Consider the following 26,500-nt stretch of genomic DNA (forward strand, 5'->3'; position numbering starts at 1 on the left):
AACATGCTATTCATTCCTATCTATTAATACAATGCTTTTAATTTCATCCCAATGTGATGCAGCCAAAAACGTTCACAGCTGAGCCCCTTATGAGTTCATCACTCAAGATAATGCGCAAAATTGAGGTCTGGATGTGAAGTCCAAGCAGAGAAAAGGCTTGCAGATTTTGGTCCAAGCCATGTGGGCTGTAGGAAATGACATACTAGCTTTTCAAAACATCCCTGTGACTGGCTTTGGGGCCAGGGCTCCGGCCCTGATTGGTGAAAGCTTATAGAGGTGTTTCAGGGCTCAGTGATGATGTTATCACATAGTAAGTGGCCTTAATGGGCTTCCAACTGTTTGTTTGAAGGGCTCCCATAATGACAGGGATCAACTGATAACAGCCTATGCTACACACAGAGAGCCGTCAGACCCTCTCATGGATGAACAAACTTCTTTGAGAATGTATAAAGACATGGGTGGTAAGGGTGGGAGTCTTGCAGGACACCCACATGGTCAGTGAACCTCACAAAGTAAAGCACTAAGGTTTTCTAGGGCCACTTCCTCCATGTATGCATTAAGAATAAAGACAAGCCTTCTATCTCTTCATGTGCAAACACAACTATCCCTCCCCTCTCCTGTCTCTTGCCACCTCTGTGCAAAACAGGTATTTCCAAAGACACTCTGGTGCCAAAACACAGCGCCGCCGTGGGAGGCGCTCCAACCTGTCGGCACAGCAGGCACGCCCAACAAAGGTAGGTGTCACCTGGGCTGCCTTTCTAACAAATAATTACGCAAAGAGGCCTGTAGCTGGGCAATAATGCAGTCCTATTTACTGCACACACACGAACACACAGACAGCCCTGACAACAATGAGCAGGCCTGTTAACTCATGGAGAAGAAGTAGAAGGAGAAGAAAAACAGGGCCTGGGGAATGTCCAAACCAAGGCCTTTTGTCTTCCCTGCTAACGTTTAAGAGAGTGGGGAACAAGACTGCTGTCAGTAAAATAACTTGTAACATTCCTCTTAAAGCGATACACCAAAATAATGTTTTAAAAGGCGATACTAACAGCTGATAGTTTTTGGTCCACTGGCCAAACCCAAACTAATATTCACACATATGTATAATATATAACAGCTTTAGCACAAAATAAGCTGTGGGCATTTTTAGTGCCAAACAGTTAGTCCAATAACTGGTTATTCCAAAATAAAAAATCTAAAAAGCGTTAAGAACATAATGTTTGCTCTGTGATCTTGCATGTCTCACTATTTCTTAAACATATTATTATTCCAATAATCAAAGCAGCTATGATTAAGAACTCATTTGTCACCATTCTTGATATATTTTTTGAGGTGATTAAGTGTGTAAAAAAAGATGAAATTAGTTATTTGAGACTTCAAGGAAAATAAAACTGTCTTTCTATTCACAGTATAATATAAGTCCAATATTGACATTGATTTGATCAGCCAGAAAAGAGGTCGAACGAAAAAAAGTCCACTACAATACACACAGATAAAGCTGAGTCGTCACTAATTGTCACTATGATCCAGACTTAATCTTTGACCCCAGCCTGGTTTAAGCTCTGACATAGAGCTTAAACCAAATAATTGCCGTCTTTAACCCTTGTGAACGATACTACTGCCAGCGTGGATGTGTCAGTACAGGCAGTCATGTGTGAGGGCCCGGTGCAAGTGGTTGCTTGTGTCTGTTTATGCTTTGATTCTAGTTTTTGTTTTAACTCATTCCAGTGTAAAAACAAAAATAATCCATCTGTCAGTGCAGTGGGGTTTCACTCAGCGTCAGAGGTATGTTTCTAGTTTTTAGATGAAAGAAGGGCCCTATTAGTGTATGAGGGTGTGTGTGTGTGACGGAGGGACGGAGAGAGAGACAGAGGTAGAGAGACAGAGTGGGAAGAGTCTCTGGTGGTGTGTTTATAGGTGTGTGTCTGTGTGTTTTCCTAGCAGGGTGTGTTCTTGGATTCCACCACACTAGGACATTACCCCCAGGTTCTTTCTCTCTCTCTCTCTCTCTCTCTCTGAAAATACCTTGAGGATTAGGTGGGCAGCAGCGACGAGGAGGAAGGGGGGAGGGGGTGAGGTAGTGATTGACGTCTGAAAGGCTGGAGAGGTGCTCAGGCATGCTGTGGTAGGGGAGAGAGGGGGACTTCACACACAGGCAGGGGGGCTCTCAGGATCTGCACTCAGCTGTTGCCACCCACACCCATTATAGCCCCTCCACCACCTACCACCCACCACCACCTGCCACCCCTTTAACACTGGGCCCAGATAACATTTCAAATAACTCCCTGCTTACCTTTACCTCGCACCCTAACCTCAACGAAAGTCTCTCTCTTTCTGTCTCTCACCCTCACAGCCTCAGCAGCAGTGGTTTTATGAGAGGATACTCCCTGACCAGAATCCTGATGCTGATCAGACACTGCCCTTCGAAACTAGCAAGTGTTTCAAACAACGAGCAATGTATGTCCGCAGTGTGTCAAATCTGGCTAGTTTGTCCATGATAGAAAAACGTTCTCAGTTACCAACAATCTCCTCTTTGTACTCTCATAGTGTGTAACTTCCATCTTCCTTTTCTTATACTCTTCCCTTTGCATACAACAGTGCCTCCTGTGGTCAGGTCTGAAACAACTAGCCTGAGACTGCTGAAGTTTGCTGCTGGTTCGTCTGGTTGTTTGATCTCACATTTCTTTCTATAATACGGTGTGGGGTATGCTAATGTCTGAATAAACAGTCAGATAAGTCTTTGAATTGAAGTAGTGCTCATTTTCAAATATTTGTTGATGCTCAGAGCACTCATCACCTCACACTGAAAGAATGTTGTTTTGTCTCTAATTGCAGACTTGTGGGTTGACTGCCGCACAAAAGCACTGTGAGAGGTCGAGATATACACACACACACAACACACACACACACACACACACACACACACACACACACAGACAGAGCCTGAGTTTGTGGTCATAACCACACCATCTACGAGCATCTATACGGAAACCACAGGAGAAGAGTCATCATTGTATTGATAAAAGTGGCATTTTTGCTTCACGGTCTTTTGGGCGATTTTTTATACCACTTTGTCCTATATCACAAACAGACCCTAAGGTTTTCCATTTCCACAAAATTACACATAATGAAGTGCAATTTAAATAGCAGTATTTCCCTTTTCCAGTGCTTGTTTAAATTGTATAATGTGGCTTGACTTAAAGGGAGGTATGGACCTATATGAAGTAAGGGTTGAATTAGAAAATGATATGTTCGAGGGAGGAAAGTTAAACACACAGAACATCACTTACAGAGAGCAGCCATCTCTTTAGGCAGGTCAGCACCGAATCTCCCAAACAGGCTGCTGTTGGCCAGCAGGTCGAAAGGGGAGTGGCTCCTCATGGAGTTGAAGGCGAAGGGGTAGACAGCAGGTGGGAAGCCAGTCATGTGACCCACCTGCTGTTCCCTATTGGTAGCCATGGCGACAGAGCACACCCAGGGGTCCGCAGCAGGCCGCTGGGTGAAAGTAACAGTTCTCACAACACCTGGAAAAATCCCCGAAAAAAAGCTGAAATCTGTGTCCTTTAGTAGATTCTCAGGACGTCGGGAATGGATGAGTGATGAAGAGGCCTCTGGTTTTAGTGTCTCTCCTTTAGAAGGGTCATCCAATTCAGTTTCCTGCAGAAGAGAGGGCAAAGGGATGTGTTACCACATATAAGTGTGAATTGGCATGATAATACAATCAGAACACAATTCACCTAATTTCAACTCTGAGACTGTCATCCATTACATTCTGGGGTAGATAACAGTTCATCTACCGCTCTAATGTAAGAAGAATGTGCAATTTCATAGCATCAGGTATGAGAGAATGGGATGGAAAGAGGAAGTGAGGAAGGGCGGCGAGAACCAAAACAGATAAAGACGTTAGAGTAAAAGAATGAGTGAGCTGTGAGAGGAAAAGCCAGAAAAACTGGGACTGGGCGAGGGGAAAAGAAAATAAGAAAGACGTTTGGAAAAAGTTATAACAGGGAAGAGCGGGAGGGAGGCAGGGAGGGGGGAAAAGTGAAAGAGAAAAAGAGAGAGAGCTCTTGTTCTTGCAGTTTTGAAGAGCTTCCAGACGTCTACAGTGATTCCAGGCTATGCCATATGATTTAAATCACCAGAACTCTACTATAAAGAGCTCCTCTGTTCCTGCTGCCAGCCTAGCACAGCAGCCTGCCTCTCTGCTGCTCTCCCCCAGGACCAGAGGCCCAGACACGGGGTCCAGAGCATGGAGAAGGGAAGGGGTGGTGGTGATGGGGGTAGAGGGTAGGGAAAATGACATCCACTGATTGCTAACTGCTGCTGTCACTTCCAACTATCTTCTCTTGAGGCTCCCATCCCACAGTCATTTTGGCCCTAACCTCCTGCAGCCCGCTCCTCACTTTGACTGCACACAGTAGGCACAGACAGGCTTACGTGTGGACAAGGCTGCAGTTATGCCCCACTGTTGACTGTTCAAACAAGAGGGGAACACAAATCCCAGAAAAGCCTCCGGTTTTCTTTTTCATGTTTTCTTTTTTTTGCCTTTTGGTTTTCTAGCGTGATTTCACGAGTGGGTGGTGTGATCTGCTTGTTTTTTTAAATGTGGCTTTTGAAAAAGAGCAGAGCCAAGGAATTTGGAACTGCTGTGGCTTGTGAATCCGGGAGAAAAGACAGTTAAAAAAAATCTTGGTAATGAATTCTGTATAAACAAAGAAATTAGGGGGGGGGGGGGGGGGGAAGATCTAAGGCTGAACTGGTGAACTGCCGAACTGAGCGAAAAACGCACTGAGGAACAGTGACAGGGTCTGGGCACTGGGGGGCACTAAGAGGTGGCGCCGTGCCCAGGAAAAAGAGGCAAAACTTTCCAAGATGCACACATATGAACCTCAGAGTTGGAAACACATACACATGCAATCAGGGGGAAAAAAGAAAAACCTCTACACGTGTGTGAGCACACACACACACACACACACACACACACACACACACACACACACACACACACACACACACACACACACACACACACACACACACACACACACACACACACGCACACATACACACACACACACACACACACACACACACACACACACACACACACACACACACACACACACACACACACACACACACACACACACCTCTCTCACCCCTTGCCTTTTCCAGGGCTCTGGCTCCCTCAATGCCTCGCTTTCTGGCTCTTTCTCTTTCAACAGAGCCAGTTAATTACACCCTACTGCTGCAGGCAGCTTCAAACCACCACTAATTTAGAGTTCCATTACAGTAAACTGTTCCACATGTGCATTCAGGGCCCAGGCAGGCTCGGGTGGCCACGTTTCAGGAAGGAGCAGCCGCCGATAGGCACCAACCCCCATCCTGCCAACACAGCCATGCTGCCATCTTTCTTTTTCTTTCCTTCTTCCTCTCTGCATTTCTTTCCCAATCTTATTCAATCTATCCTTCATCTAAACTACTTGTGATTTGTTTCCCTTTTCTGACCCACCCCACATCTCCTCTCTATAATCATGTCCTTATACTCAATCCTTTCTCCCCCACCTCCCCCCACCCCATTTCCATCTCTCTACTGCTTATACAACTTGTACCATGACCCTGTGCAGCGGTTCCACTGTGTGGCTAACACACAAAAACATCACTAAAGATTTCACAGTGAGCCTAATGGGAGAAGAGGTAGAGACTGGAAAAACAAAACTGCCAGAAAGTGTGTGTGTGTGTGTGTGTGTGTGTGTGTGTGTGTGTGTGTGTGTGTGTGTGTGTGTGTGTGTGTGTGTGTGTGTGTGTGTGTGTGTGTGTGTGTGTGTGTGTGTGTGTGTGTGTGTGTGTGTGTGTGTGTGTGTGTACTTGGCCAGCATTTGGCACGTTTGGGTATCTGCCTCATGAACTCAAACCAGGCCCCATAAAGGCAGCACAATCTGTCTATGAGTGCTCAGAGAAGAGAGTAAAAGGAAGATGTGTGAGAAAAAGAGAGTAGCCATGTGATTTTTGTATTCCCATACAGGGAAACGACAGTATATCAATTAAAAGCAAAGCCTTTAATGAGTTTGAAAATCCTAACTCGGCAAAATAAACCGCAGTGCCACTGTACGTTCGCACATGTCATTAAAGGAAAAAATCTGAGAAAAAAAACCTTAAGAGTACTTAGAGACACATTCAGCTTTTTAAAATAGAACCCAGTAACTTTACTCTCCCCAAACACAATAATGAATTAATAAAAGAGTTGGCGCCAGTGTTTTTTAATGAGTCACATCAGTCCAGCAGCTTTTTACAGAGCCATTTATTTTTTATGTTGGGTCCTGTGGTAGGTTCACTTCGCCAGCCCGTCTGGGGCTATAAGGGGATAAGGGGAATTTGGAGTGACCTCATCCCCTGTTAGCCAGGGCCAAATGGGCATGGAGGGCCTCCCCACTTCCCTTGAGCCTGGGGGGCACACAGGAGGCAGCAGGCGGCCAGGCAGGCAGCACCACGGCCAGCTATGAGCGTGTTCCCGGCTGCTACTGGGACTTTCCATCATTCCCTAAGAGTGGCGCTGTAGCAGTTTAAATGTACTTTGGTTCTTCCTGTAAATAGTGGAGTGTCAAAACTCACAGTAGTTCATCATCTTAAAGCACCTCGTTGGTTTCTTGAGATAATCCATTGATGTTATCAGTACAAAACGCTGTGTAGCAAATGAAATGAGATCAATCACTTTGGAGATGGCGCTTCAAGACGAGGCACGCTTATGGAGAATGAGATTCTCTTGTTTGCTTAAGAGTTTAACTTTCAACATGAAGATGTAGCAGCAAGTAGAATCGAGCAAGAGTGAAAGAGACTGGAAGAGAGAGAGAGAGAGAGAAAAGTTCCCACAGATTGAATGTCCGTCAAACAAAGGGTATCAAGTCCTCTGTGAGCCAAACAACAATTGTGCATTAAACGTTGTGACGGAGTGAGGCCCCTCAAGCAATAAGAACTGCAGTCAAACATAACAAATAAATCACGGCATCTCAGGAAGCGCTGCACCACACAGCCGAGAAAGTCAGTGTGTTTTTAAGCCAGCAGAAGAAACCACAGGTGATTACTCTGCGTATATGAGCAGGATTCTGGGTGCCATGGCCGACCTGAAAAACGTTTTCTTCTGTCAGTTACGGAAACACAACTTTCTTACAGTAACTGTCTGTGATGTTATATTGAGTTATAATGGTATGTTTGACTTTGAGGAAATGTGCCTTTGATGTCAAACTCTACTCCTCACTCTCTGACTCTTGGGAAGACTTTTTGTTTTATTTTTTCTGAGCTTGAGAAGGCTCACACATTTTCTTTGGGTTTTTCTGAACTCCCCAGAAAACCACAATTTGCAATTTAAAGACATTTATTGTGAGGTCAATTAAAGAATATGTGTCAGTCAGTGCAGGTTGAGCAACAAATCAAAGCCTTTTACTGGAAGGACTGAATTGTAAATTAACAGCCTCCAGACAAATGAAGTGTACCATGCATCCTGGCAGAGGTTTCTCCCTCTTTTTCCAACTCTGACTTGCCCACTCCTGCTCATATTTTTGTTAGAAAACTGTGCATGACTTCCAGGAACTGTCCTTTAATTAACAACATCATAAAGTGATTTATTTTCAGCAACTTTGTAAAGGAACCGACTTGAAGCAGAGCAGCGTATGTTTGAGTTTTGGGTCGTTGGTGAAGTCATACTACCTCAGCAGTTTAACAATAATTCCACATAAATTCTAAGCTGACAGACTAGCTTTTCCAAATGTAAAACACTTAGTGGCATGATCACGGCTTAATATGCCGACAGCCATCAGAAACTGTTTGTGGACTGTCAAGATAGAGAACCCAAATATTCATATTGAAACATCAGGAGTGTTATCTGATCTTGTTGCTGGCGTCAGCAGTATCTTTCCTGTGAAAACAATATCCCTGACACTATTATCTGATGCAAGGCTGACAGCTCCCAGTCTTTCAACAAGTGGCCTGCTAATGGCTCTGCGAGAGACAACGAGTGACAGACGTCCAGAGCCTCCAAACAAACCGGCATTCCTTTACCTCAAACCCGTTTGACATCTGCCTGCGCTCGGCATCTCACCAACACATATTTGCTCAAAGCACCTCTGTGTAATCATTTGTCACTTTAAGAGGTATTGTTTTTCATGAGTGCCACCGGGGAGTGTCATCAGGCAATCCTTGTTTTTGTATCTGTTAAACATCACACGTCAATCCCTAAATCGTCTCTTTGTTTAAAAATAATGTCACAAAACTGTGTTGACTCGCAGTAGTGGAGAGAAATATGGAAAGAGTGAGAAGTCAGTGAGACATAAAACACTTTGTGACATGAAGTCATCCTGACAGCTTGCTCTTTCCATGATGTGGTACAGCTCTTTGGAGAACCCAACATTAAGACTTCAGCAGTGGGTCCAGCAACAAGAAAACAAAGCACAACAGGAAAAGGAAAAGGCAGAGGATGGCTAGACATTTAGAGAAACACATAAAGAGAGAGTCAGAGTGAAAGGACATAAAGCAAAAGAAACAGTGTGACGGCTACTTCTCTAGATTTAAAAAGTGCAACTTGTAGGTCTTTTTTTGTAACTCAAAGAAGGGATTCACACTGAAGGTGTTTCCATTCCTTAACACAGAGAGAAAACAATCCTTTCTCTGTATAAAGTGATGCATAATGGATGGGATCATCACCGCCTATTTTAGCCTCAGGAGTCAAAGCAACACTCAGACACAAGCAGGCCCAAACACACACATGCAAAACAACCCACATTCAGTTTAACGTTGTGCCAAAACATTTAATGAGAGCTTGAAGGCAGGTTGAACATGTAAATCCTCACAATCGGAGCAGAACACCTGCAAAAATAGACATAGGAAATGGTTTGCAGATAGTTTCCTTGTTAATTATAGAGTGTTAGCAGCAGAGCCCCTCGATTCTCCTAAAACCACCTGTCCAACCCCTCCCTACTGCTCTGCCTTAATTGCTATAGAAATTCCAGAAAAAGACAGGTATCAACAACTCCCAGATTTACAGCTCAAAGTCATGTCACAATGAACGACTGTTTTGCAATCCAGAAACTTTTAATGGGGCAAATGTTGTTACAGTGGTTCCCACAAAGCCTCATACCTCTCTACACCTGGAGAGTTTCATCACATAACATGCAAGGGATTTGCTATTTGGTTTAAAAAAAATGTATGTAACAAATATATAACAATGTTTTTTTTTACTTTTATGGTTTAATCAAAAAAACGAAATCATAGAAAATGTAATTGTAGTTATTTTTCGTTGTTATTATAATCTTCTCCCGGTATTATTATATTGTGTATCGATATTTGTTTATGATATGTCTAAGACTTAGTTAAGGCACTGAAAACTACCACTAATCAAAAGTCTTTTTTAAAACACTCTTTTGTGATTCTGTTCAAAAGTAGTTATTTATAAGATATTTAACAAGTGTAATATTCCTGATCTGTAGTCTGAGGATTGACCAAATCATTTTAAAGCTGGTCTGTTGCCTGATAAATATTTACAACAACAGAAATTAGAGAATGTTTTTGGTGAGGCCCATAAAGCTGACATACTCATGATCACATGCATCATGATTAATGACACATTCCCATCTGGATCACATAACAGCAAGCACAAATAATAATTGATTCCAAACTGTCACAGAAGACAAGCAAAATGCTGTGACTGAACACCATGAAGGTAAAGCTGTTCTGCATGGACAGCCTGTCCTCGAAAAAAGGGACCCACGAGTGGTGCTCTGGAGGAGGAGGACAGCGCAGTAATATTACTCAGAGAGGGGCTCCATTCCTTCCACTCCAGATGTCACCGACTGAGACGTGAACTGATGGACCAGATGACAGCGGAGGACGCCCCAGATATCACTGTGGCCTTCAAGCCGGCATCCCTCACTCCACCGTGTGGGTGTTTTTTTTTTCAGTTCCCTTCAATCAAGCTGTCCCCCACACTTATGTCAAGTCCACCAAGGGAAATAAGCGGTGGACAGCAGGTGCAAAGCCAAGGCAGTCCAGCTGCAGCAATTTACCTACTGACCAGTCGCTGCTGGAGCAATAAACCAAAACACTGCAGAAAGCTACACTGTGACATCAGGCGCATGATCATCTGATACCCAAATCAAACAGCACTAAATGCACTGTGTTACACATGGCTGTAACAAGTGGAACCTGTTACCCTGGCACGTATGCCAGCGTCAATAAATAATTTTGACTGACACGATGCTTACTATGGGAACACAATGAATAAATGTCGATGTAAACTAAGACCAGAGTTTCAGACACACCTCACGCCACAGGAATTAGACTCTGCTGTTTGAAAGGTGGAAAACAATGCTTCTCTCTTCCAAGTGTTCATATGTTGCTTATTAAAAAAAAGGTCAAGGACTGGTGACTCCTATGGTGATACATTCATACACATCAAACACATGCAAGTGTGTACACACTAATACACACACATATGCTAATAATAAAGAGCTCCACATGCACTGGGTAACACTTGAAACACTCACTAATAAGCACATATGTGCACCCAGGCACACATGCTCAAGAATGTTTTCATATAAACTCAGTGTCACTCTCACATTTATAAATCAGAAAGGAACAAAAACACTGCATGCAAACAAACATGTGTGTTAGGACATTTTAGTGTTTACACATGAGAATCTGCTCGGATTTCGGGGAAAACAATGATTAATTGTCTCAAAGCCTCTCAAGTGTTTTGCACACACACAGTCTCTGTCTTCAATTAAAACAGTCGACCCCTTCCTTTCCCTCTGTTAACGGAGAGGGAAAGGGACAAAACAGAAAACAAACAATGGCTAAAGTTACAGTTTTTGAACTTTTGAAGCACAAATTACTCACCCCCTCTGGTGTTGATGAGGCCGACGGACAGATGAAGCTGCTGCCGGAGCGGTCTGATGAGCGGAGCTAGCCGGGGGAGAAGGAGAAAAGACGTGTGTACGTTCATCAGAGTCCTTCTGACAGCAAAGACAGAGTAGCAGTGAGCCTCTCTCTCCCTCTCCCTCGCTCCCCCTCTCGCACTCTCTCCTCCTCCTCTTTCACAGTCTATACCTCTTAAAATCAGTCTTTCACTCCCCAAACACAGGCACATACTCACTCTCTCACTCACTAAGAAATAATTATACTCTCTGATTCATAAAGCCTTCCTTTGTCACGTGACCCAACACTTCAAATATACAGCACATTTTTTCACAAGCCACAAAATGCCTGGGGGGAAGAAAAAGGCCCAGAGAGCTTAAGTTTCTGTTTTTAATTCTCTCTCCCCTCTTTGTCTCTCGGGTGAAATCTTTTTCTCTCCTTCATCTTCTTGGCTAAAGAGTCGGTTTACCCACAAACTGTTTGCGCATGTCAAAACGCGGCGCCATGTTGTGATCCTTAGATCGCTCATGTTTAATCAAGGAATTCACAGGAAAGGATATTTCAGTATCCTAAACACAAATTAGAATGTTTTTGATTTAACAAAGATGATGCTTTAAAGGGTTTATTCTGAGTATTTTCACCTAGTTACTTATTCCCAATGTGATCACTTTATGGAATTATCATGAAGTCATTTGTGTTTGGCGTTGGGTTTTATTGATTTCAATGTTTGTGGGAAAATCTTCCCACAGCTGTGGTAATAAAGAACTACTAATAAATAACTACCATTATTATGAATACTGATAGGACTCCATATTAAAGAAAGTATGAGGACCCTTGTGAAAATAATTAAGTATTGGACACAAAGAGAACGGATACAATATGAACAACATCCTCACTGAGGATAAATGAAACCAGAAATTGGCATTCAAAGCAGGAATCTAACATTTCTGTCAACATCCTGCTAAACATTAAGCAGTTAGTAGTTTTTTGAGTCGAAATGTAAGCTTGTCTAAAAGAAAAACTGAAGATTTCTATGTGTAAAGTCACTTCAGTTTTGAAAATAACAAGTAGTGGTGGCACAGGAAAGTCCTGTGAGAGATGGCAGAGCTGTGCAGCAGCAGCAGAGTTGGGTGTGCCCCGGAACGTGCCCCTCTCTCCATATGAGAACATATGTTTCAGATCTGTGTTTATGTGTTTGTGGTTATGGGCGTGTGCCCTGCTTTTCTGAATGTAATGTTTCTCAAGTTGTTTTGGTTATGAAGAGCACCTCAAACCTCAGTACTGGGAGGAGAGGGCACACCTCAACGGGCACTTTTACCTCTGCTGCACAGGAAAGATAATACACCTTGTGAAGAAAGAAAGAAAAAGAGGTTAAATACTGAAACATCCATTCTCACATAAGAACAATCTAGTCTTATTTATATCTAAATCAAGTAAGTGCAGCTTTTTAAAATAACAAGTTAACAAGCCTCAAACTGACGGCACTTGTTTCTATAGCCTGTTTTAAATTGAAGTTGTCAGAAGTCCTTACCACCAGCTGCTCTTGCAGTAATAAGTAGTGCCTTTCTTACTGTCCTAATGTGCACAATGTAGTAACTGCTTTTTTTTTTTCGTCTTTTGTTTTCTTAGTTAATTTCTCTGTATTTTATATGTTTGTGTTATGTGTTATGTGTAACGTTGCTGCCTTCTTGGCCAGGTCAGCATTGTAAATGAGATTTTATCTCAATGCTTTTTATCTGGTTAAATAAAAATATATATATATGAAACTTCCTCTAAAACGTTCTCCATCAGGTAAATCATTAATGCATCGCTACACATTAACCCAAATCGAACAGTCTGAGGCATAACTGACAAATAATGCCGCAAATACAACTTTTTGTTGGTCTTCCCAGCTATCTTTGCCTTTAAGACCTGATATAACCGCTGCATATTTTGTTTGTAAATCAGTTACCGGCCCGATTCAGGCAGAGATCGTATCCTCAAATACACTGACCCTAATATGTCTCCAGGATAAAGTCAAGCCATCATCATAATAAAAAACACAAGTGCCCGGCCCCGCTCTCCTTATTCCTGTGTGCTTCCGAAATGTACTGCCACATATGGTCAACAGTAGGCTACTGAAATGCTCTTTCATACATTTTTCAGATGTGGATTTGCTGGTACATAATCAGGGTAAATGAATGGATAAGCAGTGCTGCCTTTTTGTAGAAACCTTATATTCAGGAAGCACAGATCTAAGCCATACTGCAAAAAGCACTTCAGCTGATCCTTATCTTGTTTGCATTTGATTTATGTGTTGCTTATGAGGCCACTAGGGCTAATAGAAATCCCTTAGCTGTTTTCATAGCAGTGCTAAATCAGCAATATGAAAACAATAAGAAACGAGAAGCCATAGGACACTACAAACACTTTCAATTAGCCATTAGAGGGATGAAAACTGGAAAGTGTGAAATTCAAGTCAGTGTGATGCAATCCTTCTGACGGAGACCATGCATTTGTGTCAGGAGAATGTGCATTTGAGTGCATGATGGCAGTCGTGTGTGTCAGTGCGCAGGGGCATGCTGTGCTCCTCATTAAATTATGACAGTAAGCTTGAGCAGGGGCTGTGTTTAGGCTTTGTGTGCGCGCGCGTGTGTGTGTGTGTGTGTGTGTGTGTGTGTGTGTGTGTGTGTGTGTGTGTGTGTGTGTGTGTGTGTGTGTGTGTGTGTGTGTGTGTGTGTGTGTGTGTGTGTGTGTGTGTGTGTGTGTGTGTGTGTGTGTGTGTGTGTGCATGGATGAGTAGGAAGTAGCAGTGAGAAGGTCAGAGGTTACTAGTGTTTGTGTTTCAGTGTCAGTGAAGTGTGCTCCAGGCAGAGATTTATGATCATTGTGTCTGGGAGGCTGCAGAGTGGGGGATAATGAAGATAGATCAGGGTGCTATCTCTCTCTCTGGGCACCACTGGAAACATGGCCTATGGCCCCGTCCGTTCTCGTATCATTAACTTCAGCCTGTGACATCATAACACACTGCCCTGACATCAATCCTGACACAGTGTGCTCTGACAAAAAGTTGAACGCAAGAGAGGCAATTCCTCACAGGAAGTCATCCGGCAAACAAAGGCATTGTTCAGCTTCGCAGCTTCTTTGGGTGTGTTTATGAAGATATGAAATATTCATGGAAAACATCGTACTCAGTCGTGTGTTTCCACTTTAGATTCAACATATTTGCATTCACAGAGCCATGGAGTAGAGGCCTGAGGCTTGCTGGCAGAGGAAAAGCAGCTAAGAAAAGGAAAGAGGAAAGGGGGGATGATGGGAGCAAAATAGGGAGGAAGTGAGGTTACAGAGGTTAAAGTGAGATGGAGAGGGGGAGGAGGGTTTGTAGGCCAGAGTACAGCGAATGTGAGAGAAAGGGGTGTGAAATAGTAGGGAGGGGAAGAAAATCTGGGGGGTGAGATGGAGAGAGGGATGGATTGTAGGCGGAGGGAGAGGAGGGGGGTTTTGATGGGATTGGTGGTGGGGGCATGTGGCGGCAGGTTTTAATCAGTAACAAGATGCCGGTAATGAGATCACTATTTCCCCACATTCAGATTGATGTCATGTTAAGTTTGGTGCCACACTGAGAGAGGCAGAACACACACACCCCACTAAAGACTCATTTACAAACATACACACACACACACACACACACACACACACACACACACACACACACACACACACACACACACACACACACACACACACACACACACACACACACACACACACACACACACACACACACACACACACACACACACACACACACACACACACACACACACACACACACACACACACACAAATATACACTTGCTTGCACTTTCTTGGTTACGGACTTAAACACACATCCTGTGAAATGAAGGAGCTCATTCATCCAGCCTGGCAAAGTGCGCTCATTTAGAGTCCAACCGCCTTAAAGTAAAAACATACACAGAGGAATAGTAGTCACAGGAAAATGAGTTGCTCATGGCAAAATGGAGACATTTATGTGTTAGGGACCGAAGGGCATATACCACTATGTACTCTTCTAACAAAAACAAATGAGCACAAAGCTTGGAACAGTTAGAGCAAGAGCCAAAAGCATTTTTACTGCTGAAGAAACTAAGGGAAAACGAGAGGGGAAGAGAAAATAAAAAAGACGAGTGTGTGTGTGTGTGTGTGTGTGTGTGTGTGTGTGCTCTTTTTTGTGTGCATATTTTGGGGTGCATTCAGAGGCTGTCGACACAACTACCATGGTGTGTGCCAGCACATGAGCGCTCTGCCTATTCCCCAACATGTGTGTCCAATGAAAGGTGAACAGCTCTCCTGTCTATACTTTCCTCAAAAATCCGCCATGATGTCATCATGAACCCATCTTGAACCCACCTCTGTCAAAAAGCATTACGCCGGCCCTCCCTCTCACAGCCTCATTTTCTGTTCCACCTCTCCCTCCTTCACGCTCCGTTCCTGCCTTTCAAATTCTTCACTGAGCTCCCATTCTTTTGCTTTCCTCTTTTTCATATTTCCGTATTCTTCAACATTTCCCTTCTCCTGTCCATGTCTCTTTTTTCTCTCCCTCCTCTCTCACTGAAGCACACAAACTATTTTCTTGGCAAGCGTGGTCTAATTGAATCACCAAAGAGCGCAGCCATTTGCCAAAAATGCCAGGATGTTCTGATTATCATAAACTTTGTTTAAGCTGTGGTTTTACAAAAAAATGCCCTGAGTGCATGAGGGGTTGCCAAAAAATAAAAGCAGAAAAAATGAGGAATAAGGGAGAATGCAAATGAAAGAGGGGAGAGGGAAAGAGAGAGAACACTGGGGAAGAGAGGGGTGGTGGGGGCAGCGAGAAGGCAGCCAGAGAGCCACATATGGAAGTGATTCTGTAATTACTGCAAATCTGTGAGCTCAAAAGGAAAGGTCTTCTTTTCCATGCCTCCTTCCCTGCACATAAAACTGCCCTTGTGAGAAATCTGGGCACTAAATACTGAGCAGGAAATATGAAAAAAACTAAGTTTTCATTTGCTTTTTGGCAAGGGGTTGGTATATAAAGATGTATATGCTTAGTATGTTGGAGGCCATATGTTTTTGCTATTTATCTGCACAGAAAAAGATGAAAAAGATTTGCTGATCATGAGGTTGATTCCAGAACTCTACCATCCTGGAAAAGTATCTTAATTATTAGCTAATTAACTCGGGATCCCTGAGCTTAATCCACCATCCTAGAATATTTTCCAAAAAGAAACTGGAGGGTTCAGCCTGTAATAAAGTGAAGTCTATCAACAGCCACACACCGAACTGGCATCATTCACATAAAGCACACATTCAACAAGGTGCGTGAGGGAGGGGGGAGTGGTTAGGGGATGGGTGACAGACATACGGAAAGACAGTGATGAAGACTGTCTTCCAAGCCTCAGGCAAAGCAGGGGTTTTGCAGGTGTGTATGTTGGCAACGACTTCTGTTCTGCACAGTCCCCAAACAGTTTCAGCAGCCTGTAATTATCTCGTGCCCTGCCATAACGTGTTCTCATGATGAGTGCTCGAGTCTTACTCACACAAATACAGTAAACACACCCGGACTGACGCAGCTTGAGCTACGTTTATTCTTAGACACATCCAATTAATCAGGCCAGGAGAGGATTTATGTAAAGTACAAAATCCTACCTTCTTTGACTAGAGAAGCGTTTGCCTCGGCTTCAGAAGCGAGCTCCCCGAGAAGTTTGAAACATAAATAGTGGATGACAAGCGCACACACAACAAAGTTTTCTGTGAAGGAGACAAAACAAAGTCAGGGCCAAACTCCAGAGAAATCATCAACTACAGAACAGCAGCTTGTAGACACTGCTCCATTTGGTTTTATGCTTCAGAGATCATTTCAGTCATTTGTCAGATTACCTTCATTTGTTGCCAATCCGTCACTGGGTCCCGGCAGCAGCTCAAGGGCGTCAATAGGTGCTACCCAGAGCCGTAGAGAAATTCTCTCTAGGGCTCTGATGCTACCGTGCGGGGGGATTTCTGGCACGGTGTCTCCCCCTAGTGACGGAAGGGAGGGCTGCAGCACTCATTCTGAGGAGAAAGTATGGGCTTAGATATGTCTCATAATTCTTTGTGTGAACATAAAAATAATTTGTGAGTAAATATGTGATTTGTAAATGTAAAACACCATCCACATGCATTTTAAAGATTTGCAAACTCATAAATAGATGAGTATAATAGATGGACATATAGATGGATAGATAATCTATATCTATATATTGTAATATTGGATTCGCTCAGGTGTGGCAGGAAACACTACTACTTTGTCAGAACCTTCTAATAAATACAGAGGCAGCTTTGTACAAAATATAGGACAATCTTTATTTTACCCACAACAGTTCACTGGTAAGAGGAGAGGAGAGAACAAGAGTTAGCGAGTCCACGGGGCACCAGAAACCCCCACTAGACTGTGGAGTCCACTTTTAAATACACTTCAGCAGGGCTAGTTTTACGACACAGCTGCCGCGTCTGAAGTCACTGGGGGACCAGGCAGGCCCTGGAAAGAGAGGCTGGTCCCTCAGCGGATAGGTTTCCTTGCGAGGCTCCTGCAATTCGTCCATTGTCCCCCACCACAGGGTTCCTGTCCTCAACCACAGGGTTCTGGTCCTCCCCCACAGGATTCCGGTCCTCCCGCACAGGGTTCCGGTCCTCCCGACTTGTTAGTGGTGTCCTCCCTCCTGCAGGGGCCTCCAGGGTGGGCTGGCGAAAGTGGACCCAACTGGCACCGAACTGGACCCGAGGACGCCGACTGGTCCCCGCTTGGGGACTCATCTGTCCCTCGACTCTGGACCCAGAAGCTGGAGGTGATGGTGCTGTTAAAGAAGAGGTAAAGGGCTTAAGTCGATTGAAATGGACAACACCCTCTGGAACCCCCTCTACTGGCACAAGCCTATAAAGCACTTCGGTCACCCTATCCACCACTCTAAATGGACCCTTGTACCTCCTCTGCAATTTCGGAGACAACCCACGCTTCTTAGCCTTATTCCGCACCCAGACCAATTCCCCCCCCCTCAGAATAATATTGGAAATTAGCCCTAAAGTCATAGGATGTTTTCTGTCGTTCTGATGCCTTAGCCTGGTGCTTCTTTACTGCCTCTATTACAGTAGACAACGTCTCCCTCAGTTTAGACACATACTCATTCGCTGAAGCAAATGACTTTTGGTTGTCCACATTTAGCATGATCTCAACAGGCAAGACAATTTCCCGTCCAAATAAGACCTGATATGGAGTGAAAGAGGTACTAGCATGTACACTGCTGCGGTAAGCCAACATCACATAAGGCAACAGAGTGTCCCAGTTTAACTGATTATCCTCCACAAACAGGGCCAGCATAGACAAAAGAGTACGATTAAAACGCTCAATCAACCCATCCGACTGGGGATGATATGGGGATGATATGGGGTTGCCTGTGCGGGTGTGGACTCAAAGTTGCGTCCTTGGTCTGAGTGGATACTGCGTGGGACACCAAAGCGACAAACCCATGCTTCTGCCAAAACCTTGGCAATGGTGCGTGCTTCCTGATTGGGGCGTGGGAAAGCCTCCGTCCACTTTGAAAAATAATCACCAACAACCAGAATGTACTTATTTTTACTAGCCGTCTCTGGGAGAGGACCAAGAATATCAAGTGCCACCCGTTCAAATGGTCTAGCCATAACTGATGGCTGTAACGGAGCACATGGTAGCCTTCCTGAAGTCTTACGCGAAGCACAATCCACACATTCCTTGACCCATACTGTAACATCTCTAAACCATCCTGGCCAATAAAAGCGGTCCTTAACCTTTTCCTGGAGTTTCTGCACCCCCAAATGACCTCCAGTAGAAACATTGTGCAGCTGTTCCAAAAACTTTCTGCACCATGGACCGAGGCAGGATGACTTGCACTTGTGATGCAGCATCAGAGTATAAAGGTGGAATTCTCACCAGTCTAGACCCCTGCATTTGAAGCTGATTCCACACAGGGGAATATCTCTGAAGTTTAGGGTCTTCTTGCATACGACTGTCAGCCCGCTTTTTACAGTCAATTATCCGCCGCAACTCGGTGTCATCCATCTGGGCCTGAACCAATTCATCCATCTCTTCTGCCTGACATGGCGCTGAAGCTGAGGGGGTCTCTTGTACTGCACCCACATATTGGGTTACCATCCTTATGCCTCCCTGGGAGGGATTCTGATCACAATGTGGCATTTGTTCTAAAAAAAAGCTGGTAGCCTGGAAAGAGCATCAGCATTACTGTGGAGCTTGCCTGGACAATGGATGATCTTATATTGAAAATTTGCTAGCTGTTCAATCCAGCGAGCCAACTGTCCCTCCAAGCCCTGAAAATTATGCAACCAACGCAGAGAATTATGGTCGGTTCGCAAAACAAACTCTTTACCTAACAAATAGTGTTTAAAGTGCTTTGTAAAGGTCACCATGCTCAACAGCTCCTTTTTGGTAGTTGCATATTTACGTTCTTGCTTTGTAAGTGCTCTGCTAGCATATGCAATAACTCGCTCTAGCCCTCCCTCCTCCTGAGACAACACTGCCCCAATTCCAACATCACTTGCATCTGTATCCAAGGTAAACGGTTTACTGGGGTCAGGATACGCCAACACAGGGGTCGTGATCAGACTAGCCTTAAGTCGGTCAAAAGCACTTTGACAGTCCTCACTCCATCGGAAACGCTTCCCTTTCTCTGTGAGCTGATGCAAGGGGCGAGCGATATCCGCAAAACCTTTTACGAAACGCCTATAGTAAGAGGCTAGCCCCAAATAACTCTGAACCTCAGTCTGGTTTGTTGGAACAGGCCACCCCCTAACTGCTTATATCTTAGCCGGGTCTGGCATCACCCCCCCTGCAGATATGACATGGCCGAGGTAATGGACCTGCGTGGAGAACAAGTTACACTTGGATGGTTTCACTTTTTAAGATTCGCCTGCCGGAGCTTCTGGAGCACGCCATCCAGGCGGGTCAAATGCTCCTGAAAAGTCCGGCCAAACACAATAATGTCATCCAAGTAAACCACTGTAGTCCACTGCAAGTCTGCGAGGATCAAGTCCATCAACCTCTGGAAAGTACTGGGTGCATTACAAAGACCAAAACTCAGGACATTGAACTCAAACAGCCCCTGGCGTGTGATGAAGGCAGTCTTGTGGCGATCTTTAGGATCTACTTCCACCTGCCAATAGCCACTCACCAAATCCAGTGTGGAAAACCAACAAGCATGACTAAGACTATCCAAGGCATCGTCAATTCTGGGAAGGGGGTAGGCATCCTTTCTAGTAACATCATTGAGTTTCCGATAATCAACACAGAACCGAAGCCCCACTTGCTTCTTTTTCACTAGCACCACAGGTGCTGCCCATGGACTACAGGAAGGACGAACAATACCATTATCCAGCATTTGCTTTAAATTTTCAGTTACTTCTTGCTGCAAGTGGAGGGGAATTCTTCGTGGGTGCATCTTAACAGGCTTGGCATCCCCTGTGTCAATCTCATGCAAGATCAAGGTAGTCCTGCCTAAATCAGTCTCCCCACGACTAAACACAGAGGTGTTGTGGTGCAGTAACTGTCTGATTGCACTAAGCTCCCCAGGGGGAAAAGCCCTTCTCTTCCACCCCAAACTGTTTCATAAGCATGTCTACTGTCCAAGACTGATGTACGTCTCCGCTATCACCTTCTTCGCACTGCTTCACTTCATCCCCCACCTCAATGTCGGTGAAAATTGCCCACTTTCATGCCCTTCTTTAATGTTCGCGCTTCATTGTTTACATTGATAACGCGTACTGGCAGCAGGCCCTGTTCAACTTTGCAAACCACTCGGGCTACCAATATGTCACAGTGTCGAGGGAGAGAGGTGGAGAGTTCCAGCATCCCTTCCGCATAATCCCCCCACCCGCTCTGGACCTGACCATCTATAGGAGGTAACAGGCCTCCCAATCCTGACACTCGAACGTCTTTCCTGTCTGGCTGTCTTCGTCGCCGGCTGCTCTATCCGCTGCCAACGACACCCTCCCACCCAAAAGAGTGCCGAGTCACATGTAGCGTCCTCCAACCCCCATTCACAGTTCTCCACTGCCTTTTCACTCTCAGCTGTCAGTTTCCCAGCTGTGAGTCCCTCCGCTGATTAACACACCTGTTTCAGTTCAGTTAATCAGTGCCCATGCAGGAACATTCACATCACAATATATATATATATATATATATATATATATATATATATATATATATATATATATTAGATACTTCAATCATCCCGAATTGTGAAATGTGTGGAAACAAGTAAACATAATAACATTAAATACAAATGAAAGCAATAGACAGGAATGTTGAATTGAATATTGAATGTTACGGGTCCCAAAAGCTTGGGTACCACAGCAACAATAAATTATATCTGTAGAAAACAGAAAAGTGCAGCAGGAAGAATTAGACACAGGATCCGATTGATCGTCTGGGTCGCTTCTTATTCAAAACTAAAAGTACACATTTACATTCAAACAGCCAGTGGTGTAGTGGGGATTTCTTTACTGGGTGGACGGGGTGGTGGGTGGACGGGAGACACTCGCGCTCGTGAACTACGCCTGTCAGCGCAACTTACATGATGCCGTTTAGACCAGTGGTTTTCAAAGTGTGAGGCGCGTCTCCCCTGGGGGGCGCCAGAGAGCTTCAGGGGAGGCGCAGCGTGAGACACAAAAGAACGAGAAAAGAGTAAAGTGACACTTGCCCACTTGTGGCTGTATGTGGAGACCAAAGACGCAGACTCATTGTTCCCACTAAAGTAGGGGTGAGTGTAATAAGGAGGCAAAGTTGACGTTCAGTGTGTTACCGGTAGCATATAAGGATTTATCCACCATGTTGAAAATGTAAAAAAAAAATGTCTTGAGAACACGGCGTGCGGAAATATACGGATCGTGCTGCAGCTAGATGTGCCTGTCCTCTGTAAGAAGGTGTCGGCGACTGACATGCAAGGAAGAACGGCTATCCACAGGCTGTTCCAACTTTAACAATTGTATTAACTTCCAGGGTAGTGAATTGAACATGCAATTGTAATTGGGTGTGTGGTATATTTTCATGCACGGACACGCATGTTCCACAACACACAAACTGAACAACACTCAATTTTCCGATCGCTACCAGTGTCCTTGCGATCTTGTTATAATAACAAGTGCACGTTACTGATGCAATATGGTTGAGACCATTCGGGTTTATTCTAGAGGGGTGCAAGGAATAGTCCAAGTAGTGGGGGAGTTTTATACAATATGTTTAAAACATAAAAATAAAAAGGTTTAAAAAAGTTATTGTTTAATGTTTTAAGGAGGTGACGCTACTCAACCAATCAAATCGGTGCAGTCAGCACGATAGATTCAAACACACACACACACACACAGAGACGAGACAAGAGGAGAGAAACAGTCGGAGTAATTTCAAATGGCGGAAGGTAGACAGCGAAAACAGAGCATTTAATTACATTTTCTCTTACTGGACCTCTTTGAAATGCAATTGAATACCCCTGCATTATAGCAACAACAACAATAATAATAATAATAATAATAATAATAATGATAATAACAGCAATAATAATTGGGAGGGGGGGCGCGGCTGTTCTTATGTTCTCTGAGGGGAGGCTCACCTACCCACACTTTGAAAACCCCTGGTTTAGACAATATAATAATAAAGGGCGGTGCCGGCTGTCAGCGAACCGATCCGACTATCACTCAAATGTTAGACAGCTATCATACTGAATACATATTTACTGTGAATGTGTGCAAAAATGTATGGCATATAGCTGTCTAACAGAAGTTAAATTCATTTGTCACTTATTCTGACAATGTACTTGACCCCAAATAAAAGAACCCCATAAAAAGAGTTGTTAAATAATACTGAAGTCATGTTGTAATAACAATAACTCATCTCTCTCGAGTTTTCCTTTTGAGCTTTGCCAAAAGCCACTGTGTCAATGTTGTCCGACTTGGGTTGCCGTCCGGAGTTGTCCAATATGGCGGACCATCTCGCACATGCGCACTGCAGATCGGGCAGAGCTGAAGATCGGGTACGGAAGTGGCACACACTGCAGTTCATATTATTGGCCGATAGGGACTGACTGCAGAAAGGAGCAATTTCCATAGACCCCCATGTTAAAATGCCCAACTTTGCAGCAGAAAAAAACATGTTTCTACCCATGGATGCAATAAATATTATTATGAATATAGTTAGATTCCACCTTCATTATGGATTATGGATCTGTGAGTGAATTATTTTCTTACACGACCCTTTTATTTATATTAGGTCTTAAAGTTTTTGCATAAATTAGGGCGTGGTCATATTGAGTGACGGCTCTGTGAAGTGACTGCTGCTGTTAGCTTCTTGTCTCTCTGCTAGCTGCTCCGTGAAGCTACAGTCACTCTGCCTATTCAGCTCATCCAGGGAACACAACTTGCCCCCGGCCGTGTTTGTTTGTTCTTCATGCTTATATATCGGACTATTGTGACTCGCTCTGCGGTTGAAACAAACGATGCATGAATGCGGTTTTGCGGTAAGTGAAATTTGAGTACTTATTTATGTGTTAATGATTTTAATCAGCTACGTAATTAATGTTAAGGCTTGGGTTAGTGTGTAAGCGAGTGGTAGCTACATCGGTGCTAACGATGCTAATAGTAGCCTCCAAGTTAAAATCATAGACTATATTTATAAAGGTTAAAACGAAATAGACAAGTGTTAAGCGGGATAATACTGTTGAACAAAGGGCTTCTGTTTGAGGTTGATAAAATAAGCTCATCCTTGTAACTTAGAGAGATGATTATTATTTAGGTAGGAACTGTATGCATTGCTAAGGTTAATTTAAATTGGCTATGCTCAAGTATGTAGACAAGCTAATGTCGAAGTAGTGTATGTGAAATCAACCTCACAATAAGATGTGTGTATATTACAATTATTAATGTCATATTTCAAGATGATTACTTAGATACAGACAATATGGTTGGTTGAGCTGGAGTTCATTATTGAGCTTACACGTTAACATCTGAAGAACAAACCCAAACCTTGTTGTTTTTATGAATTGTGTTACCAAATTGGTATCAAATAAACAGTAAGCATTGGTAACACAACTTCCAAAGTTACAGTAGAATAAAAAGGACCCTCACTCGTACAATACACAATCCAACATGTTCAACAGAAGGGAATCAGTTATATTGTTTACAATATATATAATTTATGTTTGTTTTACATATATATCTGTTTGTTTAAGGTTTTCCAGGTGATGCAGACAGGCTAGACCAGAGAGTGAGAGACATAACTGGACTCCTCACAGCAGTGAACTTCAGCTCAGGTACAAAGACTCTTTTTTTCATACTGTACAAAGAACCAAGAAAGATATTGGGCTTAAATAAATGAAGTATTGACTTTAATACACTGATATACATTCCATTAAACAATACTAGATCACCTACACACCAGTGAAGTTGAGGGTTTTTTCAATGCAAAAAGTTACATTTAGATGTTAACAAGCAATGTGATTTTGTCAGCTTTCTAATTTAATGTATTGAAGGCAAAGATATTTAACACATAGTGTTAAACTGCTACTATTTATCTCTCAATATTGTCTGTAAAAAACGTGGTAAAAGTTATTCTTTCAGTGAGACAACAGAGCAAGCTTCTACAGTTGCACTACGTTTTGATAACAGTTAAATATTATTTTGATAATAACATATATTTCAATGTTGATGAACTTCATACTGTTCATAATCTGATTGTCTTTGTAGCTCACTGTTGAAATAAAAAAAAAACATTACAATTACAAAATAATTATATCTACAGCCCCTAAACACACAAACACACCGCTTTCATAAATAACGCACTTGTTCTGCAATAATATGTTTTATGTTTCCTGTATCTTTAGTTAGGAAAGGACATGCCTGAAAGACACAACATTTTCTCCTTCTCTGAGGGTCAAGAAGAACATCCAAGAAGAAAATTAAAAGCTGATGCTATGAGATTTTAAGACCAGTACAGGACATTCACTAAGAAACTACTTTTATGGTAAAAACAATCAGCTGATGGAATGCAACTATTTCCACATCTACACTCCATCCGCTGATTATTTCTATTTGCCGCGCTTTATGAGCTTCACATCACTTGTGCCTTGTACCCCAGAGTTTGCAATGTCACAAATAAATGGGGCCAATCTTCAGTCAGATGTGAATGTGTAACCTAACATTTTCAGTAAGAATAATGGACGAAAGGAGTGCAAATACAAATACAATTTATTGAAATGTGAACCAAAAGTTAATCAAATATTTTAAATAAAAAGCACATATGGACAGAAGGTGTAAACCTATTAAATGTATAAGTAAACACATTTACTCAAATAACGTGCAGAAAGACCCACAGTCCTCTCCAAACCAACAGACAGGACGTCCATCACACGGAGGTTTCTCCCTGAAGTCTCTGCAGCTCTATGGACACCACGCTGTCTCAATCCGTCCACACTGAATATGAGAGGGGGAAAATGAAAATAATAAATGCTTTAGACAATAAGAAATATAAAGTTGACTGTTGAGTTGCTCAGTTTTTTTAGATTGTCAATACTATTACTGTATAACTAATATATCAGGTTAAGAGGCACATTCAAATAAAGATTGGTCTTTAAATACATGTTGTCTTTTGAATTGTTTGTCTAAAGTCAAGGATCTAGAACTGGTACTTAGTTTTAATGATACAGTCTGGTTATTATGCTGTTTGGAGGAGGCCTCACAGGTAAGAACTACCTACCATGAAATGTACCTTAGCTTGACTTAAAAAAATGTATTTAGCCTTTATTTATACAGCTTTAGATCTCATTGAGACACAAGGTCTCATTTTCAAGAGAGACCTGTCAGTGGTAACACTACCAGACAAAGTTACAGACAGACAGGACACTAAACACAGGGGCAACACTAAAATACAACATCGTAAAAAAAAAAAGTAGTCATCAAAATCCATATACAGTCAGATATAGCAGGTGCAAACACCCACAGATGATTTCTCCAGCTTTTTTAAAATGAGTTTAAAATCCGTGATGGGTATCAAACTGGTCAGCTTAAAAAGCCTGTGACACGATTTTCCCCCATCATCCAAACCCATCAATTTGAGTAAATATTGTCCCCTTGAAAACCGTTACTGAACAGTTTTACTTTGATAACCATTAATCTGCCCTTTAATGTTGACCATTTCCTGGATCTTCTCGGGGATTCTTCAAGTCCCGCCAAATTATGGGTGACGTCAATGCGGGCACAGCGCTCCAGCTGCACCGTTCAGGATCCCAGCATCTGCATGTAAACGCACGATGGGGCACACAGCAGCAAGCTCAGACAGCGATGACAGTTTAATTTTGAACGTGTCTGAGAGCTCATATGAGGCTGAAGGATCGGTTTATTTTGTATCTGTTAGAAGTTTAGGAATTAGGTGCGTCAATATGGGCGATCATACGGTCATGTAGCCAGTGGTGGACTGGGACTAAAAATCAGCCCGGGACTCTCGACCGGCCCACTTCGGTACCACTAGTAAATTGTCAATGGGGGGAGTGGGGGATGTGCTAGTGAC

At 43.2% G+C, this 26,500-nt stretch overlaps 1 protein-coding gene across 2 annotated transcripts in view; it reads right to left on the reverse strand.

Annotated features, from left to right (window-relative positions):
• The window catches only part of rarga (retinoic acid receptor gamma a), a 42,528-nt gene extending 25,674 nt beyond the window's left edge, over positions 1–16,854 (reverse strand). The window contains exons 1-4 of one of the 2 annotated variants that reach the window (XM_079674397.1): positions 16,804–16,854; positions 16,573–16,674; positions 10,888–10,953; positions 3,291–3,657 (exon numbers count right to left, since the gene is read on the reverse strand). In XM_079674397.1, coding sequence (XP_079530523.1) covers positions 3,291–3,459 — 169 coding nt within the window. In that variant the 5' untranslated portion in view covers positions 3,460–3,657; positions 10,888–10,953; positions 16,573–16,674; positions 16,804–16,854. Of the gene's footprint in view, positions 1–3,290; positions 3,658–10,887; positions 11,153–16,572; positions 16,675–16,803 lie in introns of those variants that run through there. The other variant, XM_079674398.1, reaches the window with a different exon arrangement.
• Positions 16,855–26,500: the final 9,646 nt, after the last annotated feature.

Source organism: Notothenia rossii, assembly GCF_949606895.1.
Source record: "Notothenia rossii genome assembly, chromosome: 4".
Taxonomy (NCBI): domain Eukaryota; kingdom Metazoa; phylum Chordata; class Actinopteri; order Perciformes; family Nototheniidae; genus Notothenia; species Notothenia rossii.